General features: G+C 38.1%; 1 protein-coding gene across 4 annotated transcripts in view; it reads right to left on the reverse strand.

Annotated features, from left to right (window-relative positions):
• Positions 1 to 20486, reverse strand: part of ARID4A (AT-rich interaction domain 4A) — a 49703-nt gene extending 29217 nt beyond the window's left edge. For all 4 annotated transcript variants that reach the window (XM_057410679.1, XM_057410677.1, XM_057410678.1 and 1 more), the window contains exons 1-9: positions 20302 to 20486; positions 19352 to 19423; positions 18011 to 18121; positions 15456 to 15521; positions 14431 to 14521; positions 4145 to 4224; positions 3945 to 4039; positions 3216 to 3348; positions 1220 to 1299 (exon numbers count right to left, since the gene is read on the reverse strand). In XM_057410679.1, the coding sequence (XP_057266662.1) occupies positions 1220 to 1299; positions 3216 to 3348; positions 3945 to 4039; positions 4145 to 4224; positions 14431 to 14521; positions 15456 to 15521; positions 18011 to 18121; positions 19352 to 19357 (662 nt within the window). In that variant the 5' untranslated portion in view covers positions 19358 to 19423; positions 20302 to 20486. The remainder of the gene's footprint in view (positions 1 to 1219; positions 1300 to 3215; positions 3349 to 3944; positions 4040 to 4144; positions 4225 to 14430; positions 14522 to 15455; positions 15522 to 18010; positions 18122 to 19351; positions 19424 to 20301) is intronic.
• Positions 20487 to 20510: the final 24 nt, after the last annotated feature.

Consider the following 20510-nt stretch of genomic DNA (forward strand, 5'->3'; position numbering starts at 1 on the left):
GTTACAGTCAATATTCAGTTACTGAATTACTACAACAGAAATGCTAACCAACCTGTAAGGAAAGCCTTACAAGTGAGTTACTATGAAAGATTTTTTTTTTCTTTCATTATTTCAGAAAAACTGGAGTAAAACCTCAGGAACCGGAGGCTGTCACTTTCTGAAGTTAAAGCCGTAATACTATGGGGGAAAAAAAAAGTGAAACAGCAAGTCTGCATGCTTTTCCAGCAACATCCTACCTTCAGTATATAAAGAACCATTTATCTAGAAGGCTGATAATACATGTCTACATTAACAGGCCAAACTAAATGAAGTCTTGAGTTATTTGAAATATGTTTCAGTAATCAAGTGCTCAGACCCTACTTAAAATCAGAGTTACTAAAAATCACAAATTCTTCACTTTGAAAGAAAGAGGGAAATAGGTGTGATAGCTGGCCTTTGGCAAGGAAGCTTTTAGTTACAGCACATTGAGACAGATGCATTAGAAGTAAGGATGAAGAGAAATAAAGGGAACCAGCTTTAAAAAAGCAGGCTTTATACTCTTGAATATATTACTCCTTAAGCAGGACAGACATCTCTCTCACTCTCCTTCCTCCCTCCTCATGTTGGGCTGGTGCTGGGGGGTGTGTGTGTGGGTGTGGGTGTGTGTGTGTGTGTACACTAATAGGACAAATCTTTCTTTTTGTAAGAATCTTGTTTCAGATTCTGTAAAAATTTTAAAGTTATGTTACATTCATTTTTTTATTAAAAAAGTAAATTAAACACTTCTAGACTTTGCTATTTAAACAGTCACAGACATCGGGCACTGAAGGCAATGAGTCAGACATCCAAACTACATCAACAGACATAAAGGCGTAATAATTAAGACATTAAGGGAACCAATTAGAACCAAAACTCACGCTTCAAAGAACAGGAGTCATCCAAAGTGTTAACACTTGGAGGTTTTTGAAGTTGTTGATTTTTGTTTTTTTTTTTTTCATAAAGAAACATCAGAAACTTCAGTAATCCAATGAATTCTTACCAGACCTCACAATGTAAAAGTGGGCAAGTAAGCACAGCAGCAGTTAACTTGAAATGGATTATGAATGACAAATGTGTACAACCAACTTTACACAAAAATGTACCCTGCCCTTATGGAAGAAATAATGCCTTCAGAAGTAATGTGTAATTAGTTTTGCGTTTTCCTCCCATGTACATCTAATGAAAGTAAGCTATTACTTACAATTTGGAATCTGTGAAGGATCGAATTAAACACTGGTCCTTTTTCACTGTGACGTCATCATTACAGCTGGGAGACACAACCTGAAGTTTCAAAAAACCACTTTTTTAAGCAAATAATAATTTAAAAAAAAATAAAAAAAATAAAAAAAAAATAAAGCTGATCCTGAAAGGAAAGAAAGGCACAGCAGGAAAACTGCTGTCTTCCTGTTTCTTCTATGATAATTTCCAGTTCTGAGAAAAGAAACCTATTCCAATTTGTATTACTAAGGCCAACAATGACAAATTTCAAGCAGTTAATCTCAAACTATGAGCTTCACTTATTATGAACAAGCCACAAGAATCTGCAGTTTCATTTGTAAACTCAAAACTCATCTATTGGACGACATCATGGATTCCTGTTTATTCATTCTGCTTTTTTTCCTTTCTTGTTCACACAAAACCTGTTTAAAGCATTTGTTTAAAAAGTCACAGACCCACTTATTTGACACCAGCTTTCAAACTGAGGGGAAAGTAGTACGGGTTTTTTTCTGAGGTGTGTATAATACAAGACAGCATGGAACCCAAGACAGCAGTGCATCCTTCCACAGCAGTATCATCTCTTAAGTCTAAAAAGGTAATATAAATGCATTTGCAGTATTTGTATTAACACAAACAGAACAAGTTTACATTTTGTTCTAGACCATATACACACACAAAGTGTCAAAAGCACATGAACTTCTGGGTCTACAAGGATACAGTGGGAGCTGTGCCACCCCAGTCAGAAGTTTTACCCCAAAAGTCAAGATAAGACATTCCTGGTTTTCAGCAGAGAACAGTACAGGTGCACGTCCTCCAGTAACTTAGTCCCCTAGTTGGGGCCATGGTAAATTAAAATCTGTCATTAGTAGAGGCATATACAACAATCACAGCACATACAACAATGACAGAATTCACATTTTAAACTGAGATATATACAGCTGGGTAAGCCAGTGTCAACTATTCACTCTACATTACACTTCTGTTCTTTCAAGGAAGAGAAGATAACTGGCCATGTAGTTAACTGCCTCTTGATCCTGGATTCACAAAGGGAAATAAAATCTTAAACTAAGTCAGGACATTCTAACAGCTGAGCTAATCCTGAAGACTCAAAATAAAGGACTTTAGAATATACAATTAAGTAAATAAAATATGCAAACATTAGTGAACCCATTCTGACCAATGATCTACATAAAAACAAAAAACCAAAGAAACAAAAATCCACACTGACAAAAAAACTCCAAGACATCTCTGATGGATGACAGAAAATGTGTATTGAGCTTGCCTGACAATATCAGAAAGATTACTAATGAAAGCAACTGTTAATATGCAACTGTAAATTCCTCTGTGTGACGAAACTGCAAAGTGTTTACCTCTGCAGTACAAGTCCAGTTGTACTTGAATTTATTTAATATATATTTATTAACAGCAACTGCAATAAACAGCTATATCCTATATTTACAGTAAAATAAAAACAATAACCACCATCTACTGCTACAGTAACTGGCCATTTATGTAAATGCAAGCATGAAAGCAACTAGTATTTCATAAAATGGAAAGTTTAAGGGAAAAGGCAATCATTAAATACAAAAAAATTCCACTGCAATTAAAATTCATAAATCCAGTTGGCCTTAAATAGCCCTGGAGTGCAATTCCTAATGTATCTTATTTTTAGAAGAAAAATATCATTACATATCAATCATTATATGTGCAGTTTTGAAAGACTTAAGAGGTTACACATAAATGTTAATCTTTGCTTTCAAACTCTTCAAAGACACTGTAGAAAATCTGTATTTTTTACAAATACGGGCAGCAGAGCATAGCCTGAGTACATTTGCAGCTGCTGGAAAAGTTGTGAAGTGTACAAACCACTCTATCCAGGAAAACCACTACATGAATACTGTAGCAAGTCAGATGACACTCTTGTCTAAAAAGACAGTTATACTATGACACTAGAGATGTCAACATCTCAGGCAACTTACCAAAGCTGGATACCAGTCTGCCTTCTCAGAACTGCAAGTCACACTCACAACTTTGCCAAGCAATTCATCATTTAGACGCCTTTTATCTTCATCCTCTTCTTCGCTGCTTTCTTCTTCCTTTTCATCTTCAGTACTAAATTATTAAAACACACAGTATTTTAAAGTTTTTGTCTGAAGTTAATATTTGAAAGCAAATACAGCTTACAACCAGATCTTTTTTCCTGTTCTACACAGCTTCAAAAACAAAATGATAATTTTAAAAGCTGAAATCGCTTGAAATACACCTAAATATTAAGTGCACTTACTAAGTAAGAGGAATTTTGTAGAAATTCTTTCCAAGTAGTAGTATTTTGCAACAGCATCATGTTGAAATTGGAGGCATAAATCAGGATTTGATTGCGCACAGACATGAAACAAAGAAAACAGTATCTACCCCAGAAATTTAAAACTTTTTTCATACTTTGTCCAGTATAAAGGTTAAAAATCCTACATTTTCTGACTCGAGTTCCTATTATATGAAAAAAGCACAAACTTAAGGCTACTACAAGCAAAACTCCATCAATTTCATAACAGTGCTAACATACAAATATGCTTGCATGAACCGAGCTACTTAAGTCCATAAGCTGTGCATTCAACTCACACGTAAGAGTATTCAGACCATTCAGTGGCATTACTTCAGTTTTGGCAAAGCACACTAAAGGAAAGCAACAGAGCACTAGCAAAACTCACACAGGAAGAGAGGATCTTCTTCCTCTGTTAGACTTTTTCCCAATAACTGGAGTTCCAAAGTGCTCTGGGTTGGTTAGTGGCAGTTGATCAAGTGTCTACATAGAAAAACAGGAAACAAAATTAGTTTACAATTATCTTCTTATTATAAAAAAATATAAATTAACCACTTAGTTTCTACTGCATATTCATCATCGTCTTACCTCACTTTCTGCGAAGTGCCTTTCTCCTTTCAAACATAACGAAGTTCGTCTCAAGGTCCTCTCATCACCGTCATCAAAAACTAGTATGAAGCCAAGGAAAACAATTGGTACAGGATGATCGGATCTCTTTCCCAAGCTGACAAAACAAGTCTACTACTCATCTCACAATCCAGAATATTCTCCGAAATGTGACTTCACAAGCAAAATTAAGGGTGGTATTCAAGATTCAGTTTCACAACAGGTAACATTTTCAGATGGAGATTAAAGTAAGGATATTGGATGCAACAATTTCAGTCTAATTTAGACATCCTTATCAATACATTGCACATTTCAAACCATAGCTACTGCCTGCACACCAGTTACAATCTCTGGGGTTTGTTGGGTTTTTTACCCTGTCCATTTCTTCCTTACTTATGCTACCTTTTAATCCTCCCTCTTGCTACAACAAGCACCCAAAAAAACACTAAGTGGAAAGAAAAAGACTTCGCAGAAGTTTTTGCTACACCATCAGTGCTATGTTACCAACAGACTGCGAGTGCTGAACAGGCCCCTTTCAAAGAGTACAGACAAGGTGGCTGCAGTTTGGCATTCCAGTAAGGTAGAAGTTTATTTGTATGAGGTCAAAGTGCAGAGTACTACTCTATATTTAAACTACTTGAAATGTGCTTTGTCCACTAGTGAACTTTGGGGGGGGGGGGGGAAGGAAGGAGTTTCAAGTGTTCTGCATATCAGCATGATGATTTTGACATACTTTAATTAAGAGATCTCTTGAGCTAGTGTGAATATCAAATATACGTTGTTAAGTTTCAGCAATTGGTTGCAGCAAGAAAAGCACTTTCATTTTTCAAATAACTAAACAGAACAGTCACATTTTCATAGTCTTAGATTAGAACCATAGCCTGCAACAGTAAACTATATAGAAAGGTACAAACAAAAATTTTATTAAGCTTGATAAGATAAGCTTTAACATTCCTCCATCTTCAGAGTACCACTGCTGCGGTATGGTTCACTACTGAGTTATCTTAATGGCTTATTTTATAATACTTGCACATACAAAGCAACTAACCTTTCCCCCCATTCACCAAAAGCCTAATATTTTAAGAATGGCAGATACTGATATGCCTAATTAGCTGTACTAGTTAATAGTATTTTCAAAACTTTTAAAATATCGATACCAGTAAGATCCATCAACCTCAACATCAGCATGTTAGTCTCAAAATCTTCTAGTTGGCTTACCGCTCACAAAGCCACTGCTGTGACACTTCACATTAATGGGAAAACAAAGTATACGCTCTTCCCCTCTGCAATACTAATTCAGCATTGGCACCCATTGATCAGCTCAGTGCAAACACCAGAGTGCTCAAAAGAATTATGAAGTCACAGGTTTATTTGTCATAGGTTTACATTAATGAAAAAAATCTATATCCTTGCCACCCCTCTGAAAGTAAAGTTCCATTACACACTCCAAACCTGTCACTCAGCAGCTCTCCGCACACTTTGATAACAATATTTCAGGGGCATATTTTTAAGCTTTAGGGTGATTGGGCTGGTTGGTTGTGTTTTCTGGTTTTGGGGGATTTTTGAGTGTTCTGCGCACCCTACAGTGTGTGCCATTTCTCATCGCTCTCAAGAGACTTATAAGCAGATGTACCACCCTTATCTTTTGCCAAACACATTCAGAATCAAAGTACTAATTTTTACAAAGCATCATTATAGGAGACGGCTGCTGATTTTCAACAGGTAACTTTACTGAAAAGAGCAAACAGAACACAATACTTGACAGTAAGTAAATAAATTTAGTTTATCTCCAATTTTGGAAGCTCTATTTAATTAAAACCACTATAGTACAGGAAAAAAAAAATTAAATCAAACAAACCATTCATAAGCCAGCTGACATAGACCATTTTTTCATCCCTAAAAGATAAATCTTATAAATTTTGAGTGTTAAGTAAAATACAGTGTGAAACACACTAAACTCTACTCCAATTAGGATACGTAAGGAAATTATGACAATTAAGAACTGCATGAGATATTCTGCTTTCCTCAATCACAAACATGCAAGTTAATTTAGAACTTTGACAGTCACAAAATTAGATATTTGCAACCAATATGAGGAAACTATAGACTGAAAATGTAACTGCAACTGCAGAAGTGTCAACTTTATAAATTTATATTTCACTTTGATGGACAAAACAATGTGGAATTAAAAATACATAATGCTGGGTAATTAAGTTTTCATTGTTACTCCCCAGACCCAGAGACAATGAAAGCTTTCAGAGCTGGCACTCATGTTTTCAGTCCTATTCCCAGTCTCATACATGAAGACAGATTTACTCCATGTCTCAAAAGCAGCCCTCTTCCTACAAGCCTTTTCCTGCCATGTTTCTGTTTTCTCTAGGTGAAGGTACAGAACTGGCCTGTTCTACAAAAGCTGCTTGTGCCTTGCTGTAGAGGGAAAAAGTGCCAGGCCACTCTACAATTTCCAGAACTAAAACAGGTGGACTACAAAAAAAGAAAACAAACACCAACCCCAAAACACCTTCTGAAACCCCTCTTCCTGCTCCTGAAAAGAAAGCCACTCTTTCCAAGATAATGGAGTACTTTCTCTCGTACAAGAAGCAGTTATCACCCAACTTCAGGAAAGGTCTACAGCAGAAATTCTATAGGTTATATTCCATAAGAAAGAATTTACTGGACAGTACCAGTTGTGTTAAAGGAAGGAAAACAGGAAGAGAAGACAGGGATGTATTTCCCCATAAACATATAATGCAGTCAAAGGATGAATTTACAGCCACAATATTTACATCAGAAGAGAAACTTACAACCCTGTCCTTCCAAAGAAACAAGTATGAAAAAGCATAAGGCCTCTAAGTACTGCCATTGCCTAATCTTGTAGTAGGCATGTACTTGTGGGGAAACAGGGTGTGCCAGCTGACTACTTCAGTAAATACTTCTGGAAAAAAAATGATACCTACTAGCCAAGAACCTACACACTACTATTTAAAAGTCAATATAAAGAAGTAGGAAAGACAGAAAGAAAAGCAGCATTTCTACTGGCCACAGGCCTTTCTTCCAAATATGCTGTTGCATGACGAACACTGACAGAAGGGGAAAAAAGATGACTAAGCAGCACAACCTGGAGAAGTGTCTCCATCACAATGCTTGTTCTAGTCCCAAGAATGGAGTTCAATATGCTCTGTATGGAACATATTTTAACAGTGATAATAGAACAGATATTTTAATAATTTTGCTGCATCTCATCTTGTCAGTATCAACAGGAAAAGAACAGAACTGATTCCCCCTCCCCCTGTCTGTGGAAGCCTTAGCAAGCCCAAGCTATGACAGAAAAACAAAAACAAAGCTTCCCAGTGAGAATCAATGCAATACTTCGCCAAAGTTAGAAAAAAAATCCCTAGATTAAAAGCTGAGTACCATAAAAATGCATTAAACAGTGCAACTTTCAACTCACTACTGATTAGCAGGTATTTTCCACTCCCTGCCTGTAGCAGGCCCTTATATGCTTTTAAAAAAAAAAAAAAAACCTAACCCTGCCCTCATAGAAATGCTATCTCAACATCAGTTCTCACTTACTTATATAACAAATGTTAACAAGTTCACAAATCAAAACCATTTCTAGGAACTGTGAAGAAACTCATCAGAAAATACTGCAGATCAGTTTAACTAGAACTTGTTTATAAATACCTTAAGATTAAAATGAAGTTAAAAAAAAAACAAAAAAGAGAACACAGCAGGACACTAGTGATAACATCCTCATAACACTTACTTGTACACAGAGCAAGAAACACACATGTAAGTTTATGTAAGAATATGTAATATATAATATAAAACAAGGCAGTCCTGTAACAGACAGGTGAATAAGGAAAACAACCCTCAAGGCTGTTTATTTGCTTTCTCATTCCCCATCCCATTCAGAAACTTTTAAATCTACCAAGACAAAGTATGTACCAAGCAGTAAAAATTGCCCCAGTGTCACTATGTGCACTCAATTATTTTCACCAGCTGCCTGACCAAGTAGCTGCTTGCAAACTACCAGAGATGTTATCTATGAATATATAGATAAATGTGTGCAAGTTCCGTAGATTTGTGGGTTTCAGCTGTGGAAACAATACAGAAAGTACCAAGAGTCATGCAATACTGAATAACCTTGTTGACAAGAACTGTACTAACTACTGATTCACCACTGTTAAGAGGGCTCAAGAGCAAGATACTGAAGCATACTGCGATACTGGAGAAACTGCAGAACTCAGTTTAACAAAAAAAAAGGAAATGATTTTAAATAAGCTTCAGTTCTGCTAGAAAGTTTGTATGAAATATTCCTGAAAATGCACAAGTACAACCTTTGAGTCTACTCACAGAAGACTATCCTATCTCCCTACAAAATCCTACCGCCTGAAACTTCAGAAATGCCACAGTAATATTACTACTGTACATGTAAGGACATTAGAGAAAAAAATTCTACCTCCTTGCCTTCCCTACAGTGTTGTTTGTATGCAGTTTACTATTGTTTTTAACACTCAGTCCGCATTGCAATAAAGGTGGTTTTATAACCAAAAGTTCTATCCAGTTGATTGGTAACAAGGTTCAGTTAATAAACTTTTTCACCATCACATCTATCCCACTACCTGCAAGTCACCTGGCACGTAAGCACAAAATCTTTTTTTTAGATTTGCCCAAAAGCAACCAACACAGCTCTTGCAGTTTCTACACGTCACAGGTGCACCTGAACAACAGTAACTACATGGAAGGACTTCATGTACAAGGACTCCAAATACAGGGTTTTCCTTAAAGTTCAGCCAAGCAATATTTTAGAGATGAAAAGAATAAATTTATGGTGGGTGAGGGTGGTACAGAGCACCAGCGAAGTGTAGACAACTGGACCATTCCCCTGTCAGACTTGTGGTTTTGGATTCCTAAATGACACATGCACAGTCTGAAGATGAAGCGCTGGGATGCTTCTGGGATGCAGAACTCAACAGGATGCTGGTAAGAACCGGTTGAACAAGCCACACAAACATGACTAGTGCCTTGCACATACTACAATGTGCATGTTCTTCAAGTTATGAAAAGACAACCCCCTGGCATTGATGAAATCACGCCACCACAACTCACTGGTGGGAGGTGATAGCTTTTATCATGCTTCACACAGGAATAAGACATGTTAGGAGCTTAAAGTTGTAGAGAAGCCAGAATCATGTCAATTTTTCCTGTTAGAATAGGTATCTTCACAAGGCATCAGAAGAGGAAAACTTTTTAAAAATAGAAAAAGATGACTATAAATAGCTCCTGTTTGCAACCCTGCTCCTGAAAGTCCTAGGACATAACTGCTGGTTCATTTTCTGACATTCTCAGAATTATGAACTGGGATTTTCAAAATCCACACAACTTGAAGGAGGACCAGAACCAAAAAAGCGGTACCTTTCATTTCTGTCATTTGCCTTCCTAAGCCCAGTACTGCAGAGTGATGCAACTGGTGGCTGAGACTACACTTCATTTCCAGAACAACTCAAACAGACTACCCAAAACTTCTACTTTTCTCAAGGATAAGCACTTGGATATCTTAACTCCTCTCAGCACACACTCACTTTGCATTCCCTGGAAACTGCCACAGTGACCGTATGAGAGAAGTTACTACCACATGAGAATCACTGAATAGTTAGGGTTGAAAAGGACCTTAAGATCATCTAGTTCCAACCCCCCTGCCATGGGCAGGTACACCACATACTAAACCATGTCACCCAAGACTCCACCCAACCTGGCCTTGACCACTGCCAAGGAGGGAGCACTCACAACTTCTTTGGGCTGAAGACAGTACAAGCAAAGGTATGTGACTCAGAGAGTTGTTTCAGAAGCAGTGGCTGGCTTACAGCATAGCCAAGGTTGGGCCCTGTTGATGTATAACACAGTGCTAGAGCCAAAAAGGAAGAGCTCTGTTGGCTTTGCAGACTCATGCAGTGTAAAAAGCAATGAGAAAAATAATTTCTTTACTACTCTGCCATTCCATAACTTAAAAGGAAAAAAGACACATCTTCTCTAACATAAATCTACTGGGTGAAGCCTGAAAGCCATAACACTCAAAAAGTGAGGAATCACATTTGCTTTCACTCTAAACAGTATATGGAGCCCTACTGCTGACAGCAAAGTCCGGTAGAAACTGCAAATACCTTTTGTTCTTCCCCTCCTCCGTATTTCCTACCTATTTCAAGGAAAAATTAACTAAAAGTTAATACATGTTTTTTCTTCTTAAAAACTTTTTCATGACATGAGGACATGACAAGGCACAAAGATCAATGTATCTGATGTGTTGGTTTGTTGAGGTTTTCTTTGTTTAAAGTTGTAGATACGGTTAAATCACATATACTTAATAAGATCTAAGCACATACAGATTATTGACCTGAGCTTTGTGACAAGACAGATGTCACTTTCCTATTGATGGGGCAATGAAAAAGGCTGTTCCAACAGCAAGTCTTCAGATGCTTGCTCAACTGAAATACCATTTCTCACTTTCATAATTACATCACTTCTAGTTCTCTACAGAACTGATACAAAAGTGTTTCCTTAAAGAAAATGCATAAGGATTTCTGTTTTCTGAAATTCTGGTAATGCTTGTAAGATTCCAGAGAGAATGTGAAAGAAGAAAAACATAACTATGTACTCTGTAAGGTGGGGGCTGTGATTTCCTTTTGCTTTTTCAAGTTTTTTCAGGCATTATTTCAGTATTTACCTGAACCATTTTACAAGTTAACGGAGAATCACATGGATGGTATGCTAAGTATGTCATAATTCAAACTGCTGAAAGCAGATCTAATGCCATGCAATTATCACCTAGCAATATATTCAGCACTTCAAAAGCATCAATGCAGCACTTTAAAAATTGCAAATTGAATTAACTCAGTTTAAGTAATTGCACTTTAAAGATTAAAATATCATAGCATCACAAAATCATTTAGGTTGGAAAAGACCTTTAAGATCATGGAGTCCATCTGAGCCATTTGCTATCCAAATAACTTAAACCACTATTACTGTCATCCCACTTAATATTCAACTGAGCAGATGAGAGGGCTGACTGGTGCAATGGCATCTTCCAGACACTGTTAAACTTTCACTCCAAACAGCTTTTGTTTCTTCACCTACTTATACTGAAAAGCTGAATTTCAAAACTAATTTCAAAAGTATTTCCAAATCACAGCTGAAAATGTCAGTACAAGTAAATGGGTACAGCAACATCACTACTATGTAAAAACAGGTGAAAAAGTGACTTCATGGCAGCTACAATAAAAATAAATCCTTATTTATTTTGGCCACATGAACACTACTAATATTCAAGAGATACTGTTACAACAGAATAACTGATCATCATTGTGACTCTTTTTATTATGTTGGTGGCAAGTGAGCAAACTCAACACAGCATTTCTACTGGTCACCTTATCGAACAAATCGGAACTGCTTCAGCTGACTTTTTTTCTTCTTTAGATACCTATCTGAAACAGAGAACCTAATTTACAAAAATGAACATTATTACTTCTCGCTAGACATTCATGCAGATCATTTTGGTGGATTTTTTTAGGTAACTGTACTTAATAGTTTGAAAATGTTTGTCTGAGTATATTCCTGGTTTTCCTATCCGCATCAGTCTACTTCCAGATCACAGAGAAAGAGATGCTACATAACACTGAAAAAATAGTACAGGAAAAGCACATCCTACCAAAACACAAGCTTTCCCTTGTGCCTTCCATCTCAAGCCTGACCACATTCAAGAAGACATTCTAGAAACCTGAAAGCTGTTTAATCCACTTCCCTCTCAACTCTTTAGCTTTGACTGAACTGCTAAGTAGCACGAGCCACCACCTATTAAAAGGAACCAATTCAACTTTGCTTCACAGCAACATAAACATACACCTAATATATACCCCAAACTTTCTATGTTACAGTGGAAGTAGCAGGCAAAAGATAAGGCTTATTTTTCACACCTCAATGTTTCTGTACTCAACCTTGAATATTTCCCCAGTTTTAAAAGCAAAATAACCATTTTAATGACACAAGCTTCATGATCTGCTTACTCTGGACAATGCTACTTGTGCTTTCAACACCAGTCAGCACATCACCACATACAACTCACAAAAAAAGCTTGTAAAATCTAAACATAATTCCAATGTGTTACAACTGTATTTTCATAGTCATAGGTATGCATACTTTATGTGCCATATTACAGCCCCACATGTTAACTTATGGTAAGATTACTTAAATACCACAATATTAGTACATTTGCATATGGAAAACATACGTTTATTTTACCTGTTCCACCTGTCAATAATATTTTTAGGGGAAAGAAAATGACAGTAATAACTTAATCCGTTGGTTCAAGGTTTTGCACTTTAAAAAAAAATAAATCTATACAGTAAAAATCATGGTATGCATGATTTCTCTTTTACATTACTGGGGAGAGTTCAACAACTTCTTATACCTAAAGAACAATCCACTAATATAGGGCAGAACTTGTATTCACCATTCAAGTAAAGATTTTTAGAAGTGCATTGCTCAAAAGAAAAGGGGGAGGGCAGGAAGGGAGAGAAAAAACAGACAAAATTCACGCCCCCAAAACTGAGGTTTTAAGGTTCATCTGTCAAATGTAAGACGACAAATATGTTTTTTTATCAACTACTAACTGAAAGCTTTTTCTGTCACTAAAGAAGCAATATGTAGTGTTGGTTTACTGATGTAAATCTTCTCGTCCAAATTCAAACAATTACCTAAAAATGCTACTTTAAAACTAAAATAAGTGAGTTTTATAATGAAATACTAATTCATAAATCATGGCATTATTACTACAAGACTGTATTTCTTATCTCTTCTGTATCAGAAAGGTGAATCTAAGTCACCACTGCAGACTCATGCAGCATAAAAAATACTGTGCTCTTCACTGAGTATGTCACACCACAGTACTAAACCACACAGATCTTAAATCTTCTGCACTCCAAAACAATCCTTCCTTTTCCCCCTGACCTTATATATGCTACAACTTTACAGCTAAATTTACAGTTTTACAGCAATGGTGTAATCTTGAGTGAGCTTTATCAACGGGCTTATATTTAAAGCATGCAGTAATAATGATAATCATAAAGTGATAAATCCTTCCAAATTCTCTGCAGCAAGAGCCTTATCCTGATCCCACCAAAGATGACATAACCTCATCTACTGCAATGGAAACATTAGATTACTGAAAATGCCTTCTTTATAACTTAAAAAATGGTTAATGAATCAAAATAATTGGTACTTTGTGTGAGAGAGGACTCCTCAGGAATGTATGGAAGAACACAAAGTACAGCTGAACACATTCAGTATACAAGGCAGCCAGTAAGAAACACAGTTTAAATTTATAAGTACTGATCTCAAAAGCAATGCTGAAGAGTAACATGTACAGGACAATTAAAAGGAGCATGTTCCCTCTACACTACTATTAGTGAACATAATGCCCCACTGCTGTAAATTGTGCAAAAAAAATAAAAATAAAAAAAAAGACAGGTGCTTGCAAAGCCCTGATTCAAATACTTGCAATGAATTCATGTTCAACATAGAAATTTTGCTGACCCTGCATTCTGAGGTTTCTATTTGCATAAGTGAAAAAGCACATGACCCTCGAACATGATAAACAAAGTAACTTTCTATTTCACTTTAGATATAACTAGCTTGAAAATTATTTTAAAGCAAAAAGTAATTCATGTTATAAATTCATGCTCTCTTTGTAAGCTGTGATGTGTCGATTCTTTTCCTGAAAAAGAACAGATCTCATATTCCATTGCTTCATATAAAACACAAACCTCAACAAAAAAAAGGAGTTCCTTCAGAACGCAGTGGTACTACCAATGCTTTTTTTGCGTACAAGATTCCATTTAGTGAAAGAAAGCTAGCATTTCAGTCATTCATTACATGCCACAGGTTTTCAGCTAGAAGTACAATTACAAGGCTTAGTCTTAAAATCTGCAAAAATTATTCTGAGTTACAGTGAATGAAACTGACATCAGTTGTGCAAATAAAACTTGAGTGCTCAGCTCTGCAATTACTTGTGCAACAGCGTCCCTGAACATCAAGTAGTTATTATTCTGTTTTAAATGGAAAAGGAAAGAAGATCTGGAAGACTTAAGAAAGGCCCCTCCAAAAATCTATCTCAGGTCTTACAATACAAGATGTAATTAATTACTTACATTACTTGTAATTAGAAAGACTGTTCAAAGATTACAGATCATAAATTAAAGCATGTGGCTACTCACCTACAGTATACCAACTAGCATCTGTCAATTTGCTGATAACAGCTTCTTGAAAGGATCCATCAGGCATTTTGGTTTCAACCATTGCACCAACCTGCAAAAAGGAGTATCTCAAGGTTACATGTAATCCCAATCTCATAATGAAGAAAACCCATGGAGGCATTAATTCTTCCAGCAAGCCAGCCTTTTTTTTTTTTTTTTAAGACTCATTTTAGCTAAATGTTGCTTTGTAAAATTTAGTTACTTAGCTGCTAAGAACAAAGGTCCTTAAGTACACAAGCTGAACAGGAAATAGACAGTAAAGCAGTAAGAAACTCATATCACCTAAGCATGATCTACATCATCTCAAGAAATAACATGAAGGCTAATTAGAAATAAATATTCAAATATTCAAAGTAATTATTACTTTATTACTGACATGCATGCAATTCCTCCTATGTCCCACAATTTAACCACCGCTATATGTATCACTGTCAGAACTTCAGTAGCAGCCTACATGCATTAGCGTTCTTGCAATAGCTACAGAGAAAAGACAAATACAGAAAAAGGGATCTCCTCAAAAGAGCTCTATTCACATTTGGCGTTTTGTAACCCAGCTATGTATTTTAGCAGACAACTATTACATATCACAGAAACACAAACCAATACACGTTTTTATATAAAATACATCAACTATTTAAAAATGGAGTTAGAGCAAACTAACTTCAATTTACTATTGCCTAGCAGGCTTGAACTTCATAATCAAGTTCTCGATTACTTACAAGAAGTTTCAAAGTTTCGTTACTTACAAGAAGTTTTGTAACTTCTAAGAAGCTACAAAAATCATGTATGCAAAACTGTATGAAGTATACTACATGGAGAAGTATAAACAGCCTCTAAAAGCTGCAAGAGTTAAGACTACTCAGAATTCAACTGAATTAAAGCGATGAGCCTCCTGTTAATTCAAATTCTGTAGAATAGCACTAAAATTAATAATTTTACAAATTATGTGAGCACAGGAGAAAAAAAAAAGCATGCAATGTACATACTCTTAGAGGTCCTTTCACTTGGTCATCTTGCACCAACTGAGTTGAATTATCCCCCTTCAGGACCACCTGAAAGATATTAATGAACTTTCTTACATGTATCCTATTTTTGATAGCATACAGAAAGCATATGAAACTGCATTAATAACAACAATTTGGAAAATAAAATCTTTATAAATCAAATGGACCCAAACGTTATTAAACATAAAACACTTGTTTTACTGACAGGGAGCCCCAAATATTACTCTTAATATTCGATATCAAACATCATACTTAGAGAGGGCAAATCAAACATCAGCTATTCCAAGGCAAAGCAAACATATTTTGATGTGAGTGTGGATACTGATTCAATCCAGGTCACACTTGGAACTGGGCTTCCAGATCAGGAGATTAAGCAGCCTTTTTTTTTCCTCTCTCTACTTCGACTGTAGCACTTTATTGACAACACGCCAAGTACTAAACTACAACCAAAATAATTTTTTTTTATTAAATGTGTATCAAAAAAATCATGTAGCTAACCACCATTTCTGCTACCTTGAGCCAGAGAAAGTTTTTATGGCAAAGATGCAAATCACTATAAGCGTAATGAAGGTAAGGATCAGTTACAGCATCAGTAAACTACACTTCTCCCTTTAAAATCCTACATTTGAGAAGTTAACATAAAGAAGTTAATGTAAGCCTAAGCAATTTGAATCCCTGAGTCTACAGACTCAATTTAGAAACATAAAAGATGGATATTTAGATGTCAACACTGTTAACAGGTTTTGTTATCACAAAGACACCCATGGTGTTTAAATAAAAAAATAATCCAAAATTCCTGTTTCTTTTCAGGAATCAAAAGATCCAGAAGCTTCCTTTCCACTTCTGAAGATGTCCAGTTTTCTGGCTCCCTCAATTATCCCCCAACCATAGTCTACACTGTATTTATAAACGTTAATACACATTCAAGTTAGTAACATACTTCATTCAAATTTTATTTAATATTTTCTATCGCACTGAGATGGATACAGTTGTCCTGCTGCTCAGGAAGACACTACTAGAGTTTCTGGACTCTGCACTTCTGGCAAGTGTGTCGGGGTGTGCCTACATGCTCTTAATTACAATATCAGGCTTACCTTGTTAAAACTTCAATTGTTACAATATAATTGAGATACAGTGACACGAATTTCCACCAAGTCACAGCAGCCTCATATATTCCAAATCTTATCATGGAGTCATAAAGCATATGATTCTAATGAGACAAAGAAACTCACACCTCTTACAGTTCAAATACTCTATCAGACCAAAGACACAGATGCAAAATCAAGGATGTCAGACTAGGATGGGCAGCTCCCTGCTTCCTATGGAGCTTCTTATTAACACAGGTTTCTAAGGACATCACAGATTTCTAAAAGTACTCATTAAGAACAGGGCAAAAGACTCCAGTATCTGAATTGTTTGGGGGTTGGGGTCTTTTTCCTATTTGTGTAAAGCACTCTAATAAAGTGATATGAGCTATATATCACATATATATATATATATATATATGAGATATATCACATATAGCTCATATAGCTCTTCATAACTGAAGAGGCTGATCACTTGATCTAAGCATTAAAGCACATGAAAACTCAGATGTGCAGTTATTAAAAGAAGATTTCAGCTATGTTAAGGGGTTTTGAATCACTAATGACTTATTTACCCATTTTGGACAGTAGATGAGAGTAGGAAGTGGAAAGATTTTGACAAAATAAAGTAGTACAACAATTTCTCTGTTTACTTTGAATGTTTAACTTTCATTTAACTGTATTTTATTCTTGTTTTCCCATGGTAATACTTACAACAGTACTGTAACACCAAAATAATGACTTTCATTTTTTGTTGTTTTGGTGTGACACCTGTAAATGGGAATGAATATTATGTGCCAGTACCACGCACAGGTAGAAACTCAGCTACAGCCAGAGCATGTTGGTTTAGAAGCAACAGCAAGATACTCGAAACTTTAAGAGATGTTATCCTGGCCATTTTTAAAAGCTGGTCTAAGAAACTAATTGTTACTTTTTTTTTATGTTGACTTATTACTTATTTTGGTTTTGTCTCTTAAGTTCTAAGCTACCAAACTGAGAACGTCAATAAGAATGAAATGGAATTTCTGCTTCAGAAGAGGTTGCTCTTATTACTCATGTAAAACCATAATCCTCTATTTGTAAAATCAAAACTGACTGCTGTGAAACTGATGCACTGATAAACAGAAAACAACTGCGATCAGGAAAGAAGTAGCAAGTATAGGCAATGTGAAAGCTCATTCTTGTTGCAACCTACTCCCACAAAAATAAGAAAGAAACACCCCTACCCCCCAAAAAAAATAAAACAAAAGCCCACCACAAAAAAAAAAAAAAAAACAACACAAAAAACAATCTCAAACCCAGCACCAAAATATGAAAAACATGCAAGTGTTTTTTAAAATTCCTATAGCGAGGTGATGAACATTTCCAAATCTTCAGGACTAGGATAATCTTCTCTGACAGTCTTTTCAACACAAAGCTTTAATAAAATCAGCAACAACCACAGTCTAGTACCTTGACTTTCACAAGCCTTTTCACCGTCTTAATCTTTGCCTCGCAGAAGGCACCACGGTACTTGGCACTGACATCAGTTCCCACTGTCAGGTAGGCAGGCTCGTCTGCTGCCTATTAAGAAGAAAATAAGAACAAGTTTAGTTCTTTTTTTTCTTTTCAGTTGCATCATTATATATTTAATTTTACATCTAAGCTTTCAGATCTATTGACTGTTACATGAGTAACAATGTCTGTACTAGGAACTGCAATCACACTGCTCTTTAGAAGGAAAAAGAAAATGAAACCAACAAACAAGCTACAGGAAGTTTTGTTTTACCAGTGATGATGACACTTCCCACAATTTTGCCAGCCTAATTACTTTCCCAGAAATATCTTTGAGGGTATTAAACTGATATTTCAAACATCTCCATTTAGAAAGGGTAATAATGTACAGGAACGACTTCTAAGTCAAGTCATTCCTACACAGTATATAAAAGGAGAGCATTTCAGTTGTAAAAAGGCTGTACTTTTCTCAGCTAACAGCAATCCAATGACAGAGATTACTGAAAATATTCGAGACTGCTATCATCCCGCTACTTAAGTCTATAACATTCTACATATAGGATTCTTTATTCCTGACAACTAACAGGAGACTCTAGAGAAATTTGTTGTAATCTTTCAAACAGCTGTTAACTAGTGTTTCTGATTTCTAAAATGCCTTATAAAAGCTTAACTGATTATGCATTTTAAGAGAGAGAAGTATTTCTCATCATATTTTCCTTAGTCTGGACTTTCATTACTCAACATTTCACTTTATTGTGCTTGTAGCAATTGATAAACAAGGGTAAAACGACCACGTTGAAAATGTCTATCAAGGCATCAAGGAAATCATAGCATATAAAATAACTACTTTTCTGTTCTTACTTAGTGTTTTAACTACTTTTTTTAATTACTTTTATTTCTTCGACTCTGAAGGCAAAAAAAAAGTTTTCTCTTTCCTAAGCTGCACTGTAATTGTTAAGCCTCTACCGAAAAAGAAACGGGAACAGCTAAGGCAGGACAAAAGCTGTGGTACTGCAAACTTACAAACAGAGGCTGCTGATACAGGAAGCATTTAGACAGCAGCCCAAAGGACAACAATTCAAAGACGTTGTGAATTTTCAGACTACTCCTGCAAGATGGTAAGAGCTTCACTCACCCACACCTCAGCTAAAGAGCACAAACAGGATACACAGCGTGCACCGAAACCCCAGACAGCGTTATCCTACTGTTGCTCATCGAAACCGGCGATTAAAAATGAAATTGCCAGAGCAGCTTGTGAAGAGAGAAAGGGAGCCGTTCCCTACTCCGGAGTTAGCCTACCTTCATCTTTAAAGGTTATGTGAGGGATTCCAGCTCAAAGGCTTCTCCTCCCCGCGAGCACACGGGAAAACACTGCAAAACAAGAGGGGGGGGGGGGGAGGGAGCGCCTGAGGGCTCACCCGTGAGAGCGTGGGTCTCTCTCTGTGTGAGGAAAGGCCGGGCTGACAGGGGAGACAAACGCCGGCGGGCGGGAACCGCCGACCGTCCGTCCGTCCGTCCTAGCCCCGCCAGGCCGCCGAGGGAACGGGGCCGCAGCCGTCGCCCGCCGCTTCCCGCCCGGCGGCCCCTCGGTGTGTCACGTCGCCATTGCTCCCGCTCCGCGCCTCAGGGCGGAGGAACCGGGGAGCGCGTTCGGCCCGGGAGGGGAAACCGCCACCCCGCACAGGCAGCTCGCCGCCGTGGGGGCCCGCCGCCGTCTTCCCCGCCCCTCGCAACTTTCTGCGGCCCGCGGAGGGAAGCGCCACGGAGCCCCTCCTCCCTGCCCCCTCCCCGCCGGCTGGCCGCACTTCTGGCTCGCGCCCCCCGCACACCCGCCGCGGCCAGCCGTGCTACCAGCCGCCGGGATTCCGCGGCCCCCGGCCAGGGGTGGGAGCGGGGGGAGGTGTGCAGCGGGGGCGGGCCGGCGCCGTGCGGCTGAGTGGCTGCGGATGGAGGGCGGGCGGGCGGTCCTCGCCGCCAAGAGCCGGGGCAGCTCCAAGAACGGTGGCGGGGAGGCAGCCGGAGAGCTCGGAGGGGGCACGGGGGGGAGCTCCGTAGGGAAAGGAGTCCCCGTCAGAAAGGGAGCGACGGGCTTCCGCGCTCCCTCACACAGTGCAAAGGCGCGCTAGTGGTGGTGGTGGCGGGGGGGAAGGATAAGGGGGAGAGCTCCCAGGGACGCTCCGCGCCCCCTCCCCCGGGACAGCGACAGAGTTGCGGCTGCTGAAGTGCCCGCCACCCTCACTGCTTCCTACCTAGAAACTCGGAGCGAAGTGGACAGACCCGTACTGCCCGGCCTGGTCCCAGCGCCGCGGCCCCCTCCGAGACGACGACAGTCCCGTAAGCAGCGGCGGCGGCTGAGCGCGGCCCCGCTCCACCCCCCAGCCCGGGCTCGCACCGAATCACCAGCGACCAGCCCAATAACAAGCTGTTGAGCAGAATCGGTCCTGCCTGAGCTCCCATT

The sequence above is a fragment of the Pezoporus wallicus genome, unplaced genomic scaffold (genome assembly GCF_028554395.1).
Source record: "Pezoporus wallicus isolate ANWC-B61680 ecotype Strahan unplaced genomic scaffold, APGP_CSIRO_Pwel_v1 contig_8831, whole genome shotgun sequence".
NCBI classification, from domain to species: Eukaryota; Metazoa; Chordata; class Aves; order Psittaciformes; family Psittacidae; genus Pezoporus; species Pezoporus wallicus.